This window comes from Clytia hemisphaerica, unplaced genomic scaffold (assembly GCF_902728285.1).
Source record: "Clytia hemisphaerica strain Z4C2 unplaced genomic scaffold, Clytia hemisphaerica genome assembly, whole genome shotgun sequence".
In the NCBI taxonomy this organism is placed as follows: Eukaryota; Metazoa; Cnidaria; class Hydrozoa; order Leptothecata; family Clytiidae; genus Clytia; species Clytia hemisphaerica.
In genome coordinates, this window is record NW_027104020.1 from 472,146 (window position 1) to 486,940 (window position 14,795).

General features: G+C 35.4%; 1 protein-coding gene across 1 annotated transcript; it reads left to right on the forward strand.

Annotated features, from left to right (window-relative positions):
- Positions 1–6,163: 6,163 nt before the first annotated feature.
- LOC136811457 (uncharacterized) lies at positions 6,164–14,723 on the forward strand. Its single transcript, XM_067068065.1, has 10 exons — positions 6,164–6,287; positions 6,471–6,632; positions 7,523–7,637; positions 10,868–11,034; positions 11,266–11,387; positions 11,673–11,802; positions 12,325–12,421; positions 13,302–13,421; positions 13,911–14,026; positions 14,314–14,723. Exons 1-10 carry the CDS (start codon positions 6,216–6,218, stop codon positions 14,446–14,448), a joined length of 1,236 nt encoding a protein of 411 aa, XP_066924166.1. The 5' UTR covers positions 6,164–6,215; the 3' UTR covers positions 14,449–14,723.
- Positions 14,724–14,795: the final 72 nt, after the last annotated feature.

Here is a 14,795-nt window from a genome sequence, read left to right on the forward strand (position 1 = left end):
CTAATTTTTTGCACAATGATGCAAAATGGCAATGCCCAAAATGTGACGGAGCCCGATTTTCAAAAAAAAAATTTTTCCGGCCGAAAATGGCGGAAATATGCCGGAAAAACGGGTTTTTCGGCATTTTCTCGAGATTTCATCATTAGTTTTTTCAGATTTTTTGCTCAAAGATGCGTATTAACAATGCCCAAAACATGGCCTAGTCCGATTTTTGAGAAAAAATTTTTTCCGGCCGAAAATGCCGAAAATATGCCGGAAATCGCCGTTTTTCTGGATTTTCATTGGACTTTTCCATATAATTGGTTGTTTTTTCATTCAAAAAGATTATTAATAGCAATGCCCACCATAAAGCATGTTTCAATTTTCAATAAAATTGATTATTGAAGCCGGAACTTTCTAAAAATCGCCGGAACAGCCGATTTTCGCTGGAAAAACGGTATTTCTTGAATTTCGTGAGCTGTACTTTATATTTTTTCATGAAATTTTGCACACTGATGCAAAATGTCAATACCTAAATTGCGACGGAGCCCAATTTTCGAAAAAATTCATTTCCGGCCGAAAATGCCGGAAATATGCCGGAAAAACTGGTTTTTTGGCTTTTTCTCGAATTTTTATTCTTAGTTTTTTCTGATTTTTTGCAGAAAGATGCGTATTCGCAATGCTCAAAAGATGGCCGAGTTGATTTTTGAGAAAAAAATTTCCCGGTTGCCGGAAATCGTCGTTTTTGCAGATTTTCATTGGATTTTTTCCTTGTATTTCTATGTTTTTCACACAAAAACATTATTGATAACAATGCTCACCATCAAGCATGATTCAATTGTCAATAAAACTGATTTTTGCGACCAGAACTTCCTATTTATTTTTTCCCTGCAACCCTTCTCTCTCCCCCCATCAACAATCAATGATGAATTTATTGTGTTGTGTATTTTCGCTAAATGCTATATTTTCTGACTGATTTTTTTCATTTTTCTTTTCGCATTGCTAACTAACTTTCATCATCAGGTAGGTCCATTCAGCATGTTGCTTGTTTTCTCTGTTTTGATGATCAAGTCAATTCATTTGATCTTTCTCAAAAAAAGGTGAGTTTATACACGCGCTCTTCATTAAAAAACGTCTTCCCTACTTTACCACAACATTGTAAATTTTTGTTTATAGCCCTGTCTCAATCCAATGCAAAGCATGGGCAAAAAAGTTTATGTTTTGATATGATTTGATTGTTAAGGTTAAAATATATACACACATACTTTACATTGATTTTCCAGGAATACAAAAGAAGGAATTAAAATATGTGATTACTAAAACCTGTAAATGCATAATTAGAATAATTAACATAATATATGCATGGATCGTGCATCGCGCATCGTGAATCGTTGGATCGCGCATCGTAAATTACACAAACCGATTAACGGCTGTTGTTCTGAAGACGTGAAGAAAGTTGAAGGTATGCTTGTGAGAAACATCAATAATAAAAATTGTTAAGGTTAACCACTGTGTACACAAGAGAAAATCTAGATATATGATGGTGATGTGAGATTGTCTTCTGAATCATTAGAGAAATGGCCTTATTCGAGTAAAATTTCTGAATGTCTTGGAGGAAAAGTTGGCATATTAATTGGTTCCAATTGTCCAAGATTGATCGAGCCTATCAAAGTGATTCCTAGTGAGAATAAAGGCCCTTATTCCTTTGAAACAAAAAACTTGGATGGTGTATTGTTGGTCCTTTGAATTCTGCTTCTCCTGCTTCCAGTTGCCATAGAGTTTCTGTGAAAGACAATGGTGTTGAGAAAATGTTGAAGAAATTGTATGAAATCGAAAGTGTCCCATCTGTACCTGTTGAGGGTGACGAAGTATCTCAAGATAGCTTAAAGTTTATGGAAATAATGAATTCTGATGTTGAGAAAGTCAATGGCCATTACGTGATCCCTCTGCCATTCAGAGAATGCTTCCTACGGGAATAACTTCAAAACTGCTGAACGACGTTTGTTTGGTTTGAAAAGAAGGTTTGAGAAAGATGAGAAGTTTAAGAAGGATTACAAATCTTCTGTGTCGACTTTGTTAGAAAAGGGATATGCCAGGAAAGTTTCATGTGATTATCCAGAAGGAAAGGATTGGTTTATTCCTCACCATGGTGTGTACCATCCCAGAAAGAGCAAACTGAGAGTTGTTTGGGACTGTAGTTCTTCCACAGGTGGTGTTAGTTTGAATGATTTGCTTCTGCAAGGTCCAGATTTGACTAATGATCTGTTGGGCGTTTTGATTCGATTCAGAGAAGAGAAGATTGTCTTTATGGCTGATATTGAAGCTATGTATTATCAGGTCAAGGTGCCAAAAAACCAAAGAGGTTTCTTTCAGTTTTTGTGGTGGGAGGATGGGGGTACAAGTCGTCCATACCAACGGTATGAAATGTGTGTTCATGTCTTTGGTGCAACTTCCTCAACAAGTTTGTAGCAATTTTGCTTTGAAATCTAGTGCATCTGAAGGAAGATCCAAGTACGGAGGGAGAGGAGGCATTTGATGCTCTTAATCGTAGTTTTTATGTTGATGATCTCTTGAAATCGACATCTTCTGTGTCTAAAGCATTAAATCTGATTAAAAATGTCATTCCTATGTGTAAGGAAGGTGGTGGATTCAGACTGACCAAGTTCGTGAGCAGTGTTCCTGAAGTGTTAAAGGATTTGCCAAGTGAAGATAAAAAAGTCATCGAATCTGAAACTTTGAATCTCTGTCAATCTGAGACAGCTCTTGGTCTTCTTTGGAGCGTTCAAAAGGATACTCTTGGTTTGTGTAACATGTTATCAAAGGAGACTAAAATTAATTCGACGTGGAATTCTTAGTACTGTTAGTTCGATTTATGACCCTTTAGGTATAGCTTCCCCTTTTGTGTTAGAAGGCAAGCTGATTCTGCAAAAATTGTCTCAATTGAATTTGAGCTGGGATGATTCTCTCCCAGACAGTTTCATGAAAGCTTTCATAGATTGGAAGTCTAATCTACCATGTTTGAAAGAGATTGCAGTTCCCAGATGTTTCAAACCTGCCAAATTTTCTGATGTTATCAAAGACGTGTCACTTCATCATTTTTCTGATTTTGCTTATGGTTGTTCTTATGTTCGCCTTGTTGATTCTAATAAGCAGATCCATTGCAGTTTGGTTGTAGGAAAGTCTCGTGTTGTGTGTCTCTGAGTGTATTTCTCCTTCAATTAAAGTGAATGCTATCCAAACATCTGATTCTATCCAAACGTTTGACTTGAAGGATATTGTTAGTCATCTTGAAGCAAATTTTTCAAGCTTTCCTAAAATGTTACGTGTCTTTGCTTATGTTCTAAAAGCTATTTATAAAATGAAAAAGAAAAAGGTGACTAGTAAATTGAACGTTAAAGATCTAGACGATTCCTTCATGACTATAAAGAAGCTTTTACAAGAAAAATTTTTCTCTAAAGATCTCATTGCTTTGAAAAATAAATCTAAGAACTTCCCTTTCGTCTCTTGATCCTTTTGTAGATGATTCGGGTTGGTAGGAGGTTGAGTAGGTCTTTGTTAGACTTTGCATTGAAACATATCAATCTAGTATTTCTGAAGCTATTGTTAGTCATTTCCATGATAAAGTTCATCATTCTGGAAGAGGTATTACAATGAATTCTCAATTCAATTGAATACTACTATAGTACTACTAATCATCAGAAAGTCTTAGTCTTACTCATTTAATTTTTTATGTAAAGTAATTATAACTCATAATAATAATATAACTGATTTTTGCAGTGAAAGTTACGTAATTTTCCTATTTTACTACTTTTTGATGGGAAAGCATCCTCCAAGTTTTGTACAAAAGACTGCCATAATTATTAGATGGCATCAGTCAACAGAATATAACCAAAAAAATGACTAAACATGAAGGGTCTTTTGATGAAGTTTCTAATCTGGGGTGTGTGACTCTTTTTGCTCATTTTTGCTTAATTGATGATGCCCGTCATGATAAAAACTGAAAATGGAATTTCTCATTCATATGGTTTATCCCATTCCTTCCTTCAAACTTGGACCCAAGATCTCACTAAAGTGAAAAAATATCAAAATAAGCAAATTTCAAAAATAGGTAAAACATTATTGAGAAATTCAATTTTTAGATTTTCTGACGTCATCAATTATGATGCTATAATCAGTTTTTTGAAATAACCCTTACTCAGAGGCTTATCAAAGCTGAAATGTGCTTGTCAACAGCACAATCATTTATTTTGAAATTGGCAAAATGTTTTATTGTTTAGGAGATGTGCAATTTTTAATTCAATTACTCTAACTTTTCATGTGTTTCATGTGCTACCCAAAAATTCTCAATCTTATGGGGGACTTTAATTTTGGTAAGTCCAATTTATTATGTGGGACCTGAACACTGACCGTGACACTGACACAAATCAGAAATATTACCCTCATATTATACATGTTATGCTTCAAAAAAGTTTTTCGAAATGAATGGAGACAAAAAGAAGTTTTTGCCATCAGAATTCACTGGGAAAGAATTGGAAATGTCTATTGCTGAAGATTTTGATCCTTATGATTTGAAGGGGAAAATCATACCAGGTTTTGATGCATCCGGTCAATACTTTTTGGTGTTTCGACATTCCACTGGCAAAGATGATGAAATATACGTCCTCTCATTCAATAAGAATAAATCTGAACTTGAGAAGAAGATTTTGAGGATTAAGCTTCCAGATCTTGATGATCATACAGATATAATTTACAGTAAGTTCTACCCTGAGACTGGTACTGCAGTATATGTTTCAGAGTCAAGAAGGGTTTTAGAATTCTACCTTGTAGACGTTATAGCTGCTTTCAATACGAAATATAAAGTCACTGAGATGACTGTAAAGATTGGAAAAGCTGATTTTTCTATCAACTATGACATAGAACTAAGTAATATGCTGCTTGATGTGAATTTTAAGATTCAACAAAACAATACAAGAAAATTGACCGTTAAAACCTTTTTTGGCAATAAAGTTTCACAGTTTGATGACTGTGTTTCCACCTGTTACATAGATTTTATTTGCAAAGACCAAGATGTTTTTATTCATTCGAATAGAGTTGTGATAGATTTGAAGTCTCGTCTCACAGAATATTGCCAATTGCATTTGATGAAGGACAAAATGTATCTACATGACGAGATTCCTATCAATGAAGTGTACCATTTGGTTATCCATGAATATAACTACAACGGAGAATTTGTATGTTCATGCTCCATCCCTGCACCAGATGATTGTAATTTTCTCTTTGCTGGAGAATTACTTCTTTCAAATTATGCTGATTATGATTTGAAAGTAAATATCATTCGATTGTATAAACTGCAAAATGGTGAGATTGCCAAGGTATCAGAAATGAAAGTTAAAGATGATCTTGTACAAGATCAGAATGTGTATTCTGTTCGACCGATCAAAAGATGTGGCAGAGATCTCCTGTCAGTAAGAATATGTTATGAATCCTTCGAGCCGTTAACATTGACATCTCGTTTATTTATTCTTAATTCGAATGGCCAAAAGTCTTCAGAGGTGGTTATGGAGCAAGTGTCCTCAGCTAGATTTTCTATCAATTGGAATATGACAGAGGTTGGAGCGGTTTTTCGTGACTTGGATATGGACTTGAAAGATGTTTTATTCTTCAAGATTAGCAGGACAATGAATGAAGAAAACATTTCACTGAAGCACCAATCGAGGATGACTGTGCTTCATTCTGAAATGAATTTGAAGAATCAGAACCTCCCAAAAAGTTTATTCGATTACCTTGGAGTCTAAGTAAAATTTTCCTATATTTGATAAAAACAATGTTTATATTTAACTCTTGTTGTTAGTTCTACAAGTAAAATCGTGTTTATATTTTTAATCCTGAGATCTCTCGTCTCATAAAGTGGAATTTAAAGTTGACAAATGATGGTTATGATTTTTGGACCTTGTTATTTTGCAACAAATCCCATCCCTTCTTTAGTAATTAAGTCTTTTGAGGTTTTTGTTTCAGTTTCTTTCTTTCAGTCTGCTTTTCAGCTCTTTTTAGAGTTATTGGAATGATCTATTACTTTGAGGTATATCATTTTTTAATCATTGTGGTTGAAATGTTGGCAATGCTGGATAGACATAATCACGGTCATTATCTCACATTTTGATTAAAAAGAGATGTATATAACTCTAACATATGATGTGTGTTTTCCTTTAGACTTAGAAAAATAATAAGCAAAAAATATGAAATCTGCAAAATGGCTGCTGGAAATTCTTGAGCAAGAAACTTTTCTTAAATATCATGCATATTACAAGGTAAGAGCTGCTGATTCTTTTCAAGCAATATTATTGTTGAATTCCTGCAAATTCTCTTTTTTTTGTAGACAATTTGCTAAAACAAATAATCTTATTTTACTAGAGCATTTTTGTTAGTATTTGATAAAATGTTTTCGAGGTGTCTTGAAATTTCCATGATTTTCTTTAATTCATCTTTAATAGGGTGTAAGACACAACCATAAAGCTCAAGGCATCATTGCTTTTGCACGACTAAGCAATTCCAAAGAATTGACTGAGAAATATGTGAAAGTCGTTCAGTCATCGGTTGAAGTGTATAATGAAAACGATCCGCTTACTGAACAAGTAGAAATCGATCATCTTCAGGTAATGGATATAGACAACAGTTCATGAAATATTCAACCAGGCAATTTGCTTTTGAAATTTGTCTTCTAATTAGTAAATCCTGAAAAGAATTTTTTCTTGCTTTTCATCTACCTTCAAAGGGAGAATGTTATCCTTAAAGCTATACTTTGAGACAACATACGATGTCGCCGAAATGTAAACACCATTTTTGAATACAAATTTCCAAAAATATTTGGCATAAATTTTAACATCAGACTGTCTTTGTGCAAAATTTTCGCAAAAAGTTGTATTTCAATTTGATTCTTGAGATATGAAAGGATTTCTAAAGCCATACCTCAATTAAAATCTTAAAAAATCCTTCCTGCTTCAGAAAGTTCTTATAATTAACACTATATCCAGCTATATCCCCTCACTTGAAATAAAAAGAAAGGCAGTTGATAAAAAGTAAATAACACGCGTCTCACATATTTTCTCTTTTTTCAACCAATCAGAAAAGTTCTTTAGTTTTGATTGTTTCAAAGTATTGCTTTAAGGAGAACCATCTCCCTGGGATAGGGGCAGTTTTATTTTATTCTATTGAGAGATCCGTTTAACCCTATTAGCCCCAGGGGGGGATAGAATCTACCACGCTTGAGTTTTTTTGCGTATATCTCGGAGAAAATCTTTTTAAACGACTCGAAACTTTCCGACTTTTAATAAAATCTTATTAAGAGTACTTGTGCAATTTTCTAGGGTCATAGGTCGCCCGGATCAGTTTTTTTTTCATGGTTAATAAGCCAAAATACTACATCAAAAGTCTACACCCCCATTTTCAAGTATCTATCTTAGTATTCAGTCTTTGATAATATTCTTAATCTGAAAATCTTCCAAATTATCATACATTTTGAAATATTTTGCATTTATTTTCATAGAGTGACAACATTGAAGATTATCGTGGTAAGAATCAAGGCTACTACAAACTGTTGTCACATTACATGAATTTGCATCAAAACAAATATAATGGTAACATCATGGATACCATCAAAGGTATATATCGATATTAATATTAAAAATCTCAAAATACTTCTTTTGGGTATCTATCAGAGATATGCACGGATGGTTTTGATCAAAAGAAGAGGAGATTATTTTTATTTGTTATTTGTGGTAGATATAAGTAGACCTACAATTCTGGACATAAATATATGTTCTCCTACACTCATCAAAGTGTGCACCCCCTCCCCAGAATAAGGGGGGGGGTTGGTGTTTTGGGTCGACAATTTCCAGGTGGGTTTTGGAAATTTTCAGGTTTTAGGTGGGAGAAACAAGTTTTAAGGTCTTTAGGTGGGATTTTTGGTGTTTTGGTAAAAGTTAATGTTAGCTTTTTCTTATTTCCAATATAATTGTAATATTTTCTAAATTTTATATTCTATAAATAATTATTTTACTTTACTAAACCTTTCTCCTTTTTATTATTATACTGTAAGAATTTTTGATTCGTTCCTCGAATTAGTATAATTTTTCGTGAGGATAGCATTTTTAGCTGGGATCTGGGAGTCTGGATTGAGGGTAGGAATTTCAGGGTTGTGTGGGACCTGAATTTTTATGTGGAGCCTGTCCCTGAATTTTTATGTGCAGCCTGAATTTTTAGGTGGGACCTGAATTTCTAGGTGGGACCTGGAACCCCCTTGCACACTATGCCCATCTTCAGGGTTGAAATGGACTTAATGGAAGTTGCAAGGCTCCTCTCTCCAATATTGAAAGTGGAAAAAGGGGGACTCGCTTTTGTGACAGTAGTTTTGTCTACGATTGTAAACCGCATCAGGAAGTTATTTTTGCGTCGTAAGTATTCTCTTACGCTCCTCAGTCTGGTTATTACTAAACTCTAATTTGACCCTTCGAAAAAATGTAGTCCATCATTTTTTATTTGTGTTGAACGTCAACTAACGTTATCTAACGTTTGTTCGCCATCGAAAAGAATGAAACAAAGTGCTGTTAAAGGGCAAAGCTTTGTCCCATATAATAATAGACGGGCTATATTCGATGCATTTTGATTTTTTTATTATTTTTGCAATTAGCTTTTCTTTGATTCAGTTAATAAAAAAATGTAAGCAAATACTCACAGTAAAGCAGGTGTATTATTTCTGCTGCCCAAATGAATACATTACCCAAAGTAAATTGTATACTTCGTATATGTAAACAGACGACAAACAATCAAACAAAAAATCTTTATAATAAAGTTGAATTAAACGAGCTGAGAGTTTCAGTCATTAACAAGCAAGTTTAGCACCATGAAGTCTTTGGCAGTATTAATTTGCTTAGCACTAGCGTTGGGTTCAACCCACCAACAGCCCACTGGTTGTTTCCCAACCAATTGGAACCATCGATGGGTCAGAGTCAACGCTAATCTCTGGTTAACACAACTTGATACGCGTAGACCATGGCATGAGCAAGCGATGAAATGTCAAAGCATTGAACCAGGGAACAGAACAAATTTCGCCAGAGCTGACACCAAGGAAGTTCAATCTGTCATGTCGCATCGATTCGATAATGATGTTTGGATTGGTGGATTCGAAGTTGGCAACTCAGGAGCGTGGTATTGGTTTGGTCGAGGAGCTCATCTATGTGAAACACAAAGAGTTACTGGAAGTTACTGGTCAGCTGTGGCCAAACCAGATGCTGGTCAACATTCAGATTGGCATTGTATGTTGAGTCGTAACTATGGCAGTGTGAAAGGATGGTATTACGCTTCTTGTACGAACCCCAAAAAAGCTGTCTGTGAACTGAGATGTTAAAAAGTTATGACTGTTTGAATCAGCTTCAACAATTGTATTGTTACATTGCTTGTATCATTCTTATCATTTATGATTTGTTTCTTTTAAAAAGAATTTTCAAGTAATAATATCTCCTTTTTTTTACCGTTTGAGAAGGATACTATAATCAAAATTTTTTAAAGTTTTGGTCAATTAAACTACATTTTGTTGAAGATCTAGGGCTTTCTTAAAAATGGATCAAAATTTCTAAATTTTCGGCAAAAGCCAGGGGAAACGGTAGCGCTTCTTCTGGAATTGCACAATAAAAGCACGGTTGTTTTTTCATGTATCAACTCAGAGGGTTTGTGTTTCCTGAGAACTTGAATTAAGTTGTTTTAGAGATTTCCCCGACTCTGGAGCCATTTTTTATGTCAAAAGTTTTTTGAAATCAACAGATAACTTGTATTAATTTAAAGACGTACTTACTGTTGGGAAGAATGTATTTTTTTGGCTGACTGCCTGTGACAGGTGTTATACTCAGTAAAACTTGTGAAATTGACTTAGGCCATTTAAAAATAAATCATTATTTTGTAATATTGGTCCGTAAGGTTGATTCTTGATAAAGAGAAACGGACAATGTCAGTAAAATATACACAAACTTAATGCACCGTCTTATTTATGGTAAATTCAAGAAAATGAGCTAGTAAACAAGCGCTAATCTCTGAGTCAGAAAAGAATGAAACAGTCCCTCAATATAAGGGGTTTTACAAGCATGTGTTTCTATATTTATGTCCCGGATTGTACTAGGGGTCGTCCACGTACGTTAGGGGATGTCTTGTCAAAAGCGTATGCTTGCAAACAGAGGGGGGAGGGTCGAAAGAAAATGTACGTACTCAAAAGAATTTTTTTACAGCCCCTTTTTTGCATGTAAAATTCTGTGAAAGAGATGAAGAGTGAATTGTTGTCCTGTTCTCGCGAAATAATAAGCGACCTTTATAAAGAAAGGTTGTTTTCTTGACAACTCGTCCTCAATGCAAAAAATAAAAAGTTAAGGTTCCTATTTGAAATATAGGCCCGAACTAGACAATTTTTTTCGCTGGTGATGGAGGGATGAAAGTTTAAAGTACGTACCAAGAAGGGGGTTTAGGCGGATATATGTGCGCTTGCGTACACGGGAAGAGGGGTACTCGATTATTGACATTTTATAAACTAATACTAAACTCTTGAAAATAATGAGCAAAAAACAGCAAAAATGGGATAATAATAAGTTGGTATGGCACCAACTCCTTCTTATTTTTTGGATTTTAGATAAAGCGTATATAATCTTTCTATAGTATATGGACTTGTTTAATCGCATGGTTTCTTGCATCTTGGATTTAGACCTTTTTAAAACATAATGTAAAATTTGTTGGACGTCGGGTTCTTTTTTGTAAAATATTGATTGGAATTAGGTATATATTTTTGAGCGTTTTGACACATCAAGAAGCCGGTCGTCGAGATTAATATTTAAGTATTTTGCGTTCTCAGGTACGTGCCCACCGATCGTGGATGGCCCATTGTATTCTGCTTTCCATGGTTTCATACAGATGGGGTATGGTCTTGCAGTAGGATCAGACCAAGCTGTTGTGGAGGGTATCACCATCATAGACCAACAATACTCCCCTCTCTATGGAAACGACATGAACAACCCTAAGGTAGCTATATTCTTTTTTCAGAGCCGTGTGATTTTCTTGTTTTATTTTTGTTTTGTTGTAAAAATGTTTTATTTGAATTGTAAAAACGTTTATAATTGTAGGGAAATGCGAGGCTAGCCTAAAACACTGAGAGCCCGAACGGTTGCTTTAAGAAGAACGCGGAATTGCGGGACAGCCTTGGCTAATAGTCATAAAAATGAATGAACATTATTTTACTTCACGCATTCGTAGAGATTAGACCTTTCACAATTTGGGTACGGGAAGACAAGCTTGGAGGACACCTTGAAAGTGTTGCAAGACGAGAAGCTCGTTCAACAAGTACAAGAAGAAAACAAAAAAGATCGAGATTTCAGGTGAGCATTGGAAATTTCCCTCGGTGAAACTCACTAAAAACTACATTATAAAATTGTATTCCCTTGAGAACGGACCGAGTCCGAAACATGTCGGGAAAAATCAAAATATAATAACCGCATTCTTTTTCACCGTCCAACATAAAATTGTATTAGTTCTAACGAGGTGCTAGTTGACGTTTTCATACTCCTAAGTGGTATCACTCCGCCGGTTGCAACCTTTTTGGTGCTCCGCACCGTCTCTTTTTTGAAATGGATTTGACCCTTTTTTTCTGTTCTTCATACTAGAAAAGAAACGCACATGTTTGGAATCTATGGCTGGGCGTCCCCACGTTACCATAGCGATTTGATGATGGATTTGACCAACAATCTCCAATTGCCAGAGTGGTTCAGGCCAGCTGACCGAGATATCAGTCAGGTTTGTTTTGTTCGTGTTATCATTATCGACTTACGAGAAGAGTTTTATAGCTACTCGAAGCCTACTACTAGTCGAATGTTTATGTACAAAACTACAAATGGTTTTATAGTTTACATAAACTATTGTTGTCTATGTCAGTTCTAAACAGTAGTTTGTCCTCTAAAACTCACTGTATAAATGGAGACTCTTTTCTTTTCTTTTGTGCTCCTTCTAAAGTTTAGATAAAAAAATTCATTTTGATATACATCTAATATTTGGCGTGCTGAGACTGCCTCTGTGCAAAATTTGTATTGTTGTCAAGATGACTCCTGCTTCTATATTGATCGTTTTTGGGTTTCCTTTCAGTCTAATCATAAACCCATGGATAGTCTCTATTTAGTCCAGGCACACCTAGGACGAAAATTGTCAACTCTTCGTCTGTGAACCATAGTTTATAATTGGTCAAGCAACATGCTCAACAGGTACCCCTTTCTAGGTTAACTTTAATTCGGTCTCTAAAATTTACCACAAACCTTATTGTAGATCGGGAGATGTATGGACTGGTTGATGGACATTGCAACGAAAACGTACGTGGAAGCCAACAGAACAAATGATTTCTTCCTTTTGCACGGTGTCACAAGTAAGAATGCACTGCTTTCCTACAGTATTGTTGTCAAGAGGACTCCTGCTTCTATATTGACCGAGCTAGGTGTCGTCCGTTAAAACCGTCTTTGCTATTCTGCTGCCTGCCAGCTTGCGATCCCGACACAAATCCAATCCAATTTTCGGAGCAACTGCATTAATCTTGGCCACCCGGGAACAAGGCCTGTCAACGTTCACCTCATCCATTGTATTTTGGAATTGATCCCTGTCATAGTCACTAACTGGCTTCTTGAGTTTTCGTCTACCAAACACCCCTCAAATAGTGTAGGTTAGCCCGGGTGAAGATATATTTTCACTTGTCAAGTGAACCACAGCACCAAGTATGGATCAAACCATGACCTCCTGGATGGCAGTCAAGATCGATACCCCCACTACATTACTGCGTCTAAGAAGTGAAGTTTTTGTTATACATTTTACTTACAATGTATAGCAATGTGCCCTCCCGGTTATTAACATAATGGCTTTATGGCAACTCCTGAACTTGGGCACAGCATGTACGGTTACACATTTTGTGGATTGCATTGTGGACTCACAAGAGTGCTCAAACTGCGAGCAGCGAGCAATGCATAATGCAAATAGTGAGCGTCTTAAATGAATTGAATACAGTTTACTTACATCTTTTTAGAAACTTGTGTTCTAGGTGATGATTTTAATGTACTTTCAATGCCTCAAACAGGCGTGTTTATATAGATGGTTGCGCTACATTTAGAATGAAACATAACTTTTAAATCGTGTATAAATTCTCTATTGTATACCAAATAGCTGTAGAGAAGTGTCTCTAAATTAATGCTGGAATTGACATTCCATTTGCAGATCCGCTGCTATTTAGTGGTTGATTGTTTCAACTTCTTTTTCAGGTACCTGGTCAGCTCGGCAAGTTCTCCCTCTCCTCAATTTCGATGACGCACTCCTTGGTTTGCGTGGCATGGTGAGCGGTATACTGATGACCTACCTCGAACAAGGAGCTCCACTTTTAGGTGAGTTTTACGAGAGAGAAAAATCTCGTGAGCATAGATAGAGAAAGTCTCATCATTGTGGTGATCGATGTGTTTGAATCTAACGTAAACGCTTGTTTCATCCTAAAAAAGGTTACCATTGTCTGTGTGAACCTGTAAGCAACTTTCTGAGTTTTATAACCTTGAATGAGCTTTTCCAGAAAAAAACTTTACCCTCACTGTTGAGGATATTGATTTTTCAAAGTTCCGAACTGCATATCCTACTTTATTAGTAAAGACCCTCTTATAAAGATGCTTACCCCTGGATACCGTATTTTTTACTTGAAAAGACACCGGATATCCGCTCCCTTATAGATATTTAACCCCCTGGATATCCACTTTTGAACAAAAATCGTTAACCCTCTGGATACCCGATTTTCTAGGGGGCACGGACCATTTCTGGAAAAGCCATATGTAAGATTCTGCGACCCTATGCAGAAATTTCAATTATTTTTAAATCATTCATTCTAGGAAAGAAGCCATCAGATTTCTACGACGGGAGTGATGTCACACAAGACCATTGGGATGCATTGTTGAAAGATGTGACAAACGTTGAACATGTGGTCTATGAACAACACGTTTACAAGGTACGTTGCAAATCACGTTTGAAGACGATTTTAATGATTTTAGTTCTGAGGACATTCTCACCATAAGCGAGGCTAAAATTTTCGGGCTAAGAAAATACCAGATTTGGCTGAGTTATGAACTCGGTACGAGTTTTTTGCTACTACTACGATGTTGGTAATTTGAGTTTAGTGCTGTTCGAGTGGTTCAAAACATAAACTATTTGTTAAAACATTTTTAATTATTGAAGGCGTAGAAGATATATTTTTGAAAAAAGCGACTCTAAAAGTAACTCCTCTCATTATTTTAGTTGGTGCAATGTTTATACGAGAGATGGCAAGAGAATCCCTCCAGTGAATTCTCCAAACATCAGTACGCTGGTGCTCTTCATATCACAAAACAAAGTTATTTTCAAGCTGGTTTATCCAATATTCACGTCAACTAGGATTGCACCATTTCTTAAGAGAAAATGCATTACACCATTGAGATTTTCCGCTAATTCACGTTTTTTTAAGAATTTATGATTGAATTTGTTTTGTTACATTTTTATCTTTGAATGAATTTTTATCTTATATACACTAGTTAGTAACTACACATTGTAGCCTAACGGTATCTTATGCATGTAATTACATATTTTAGAACTTTATTTATGAAATTTTGCACATTATTAAATTTTTGTAGGAATTTTTTGTAGAGAATAATTAATTTCAATGGACTGAAGATCTCAGATAAAGTTTTGATCAACTCCCTGTTTTTATATGAAGTTTTTAAAACTAGAAGCTTTTAATTCTT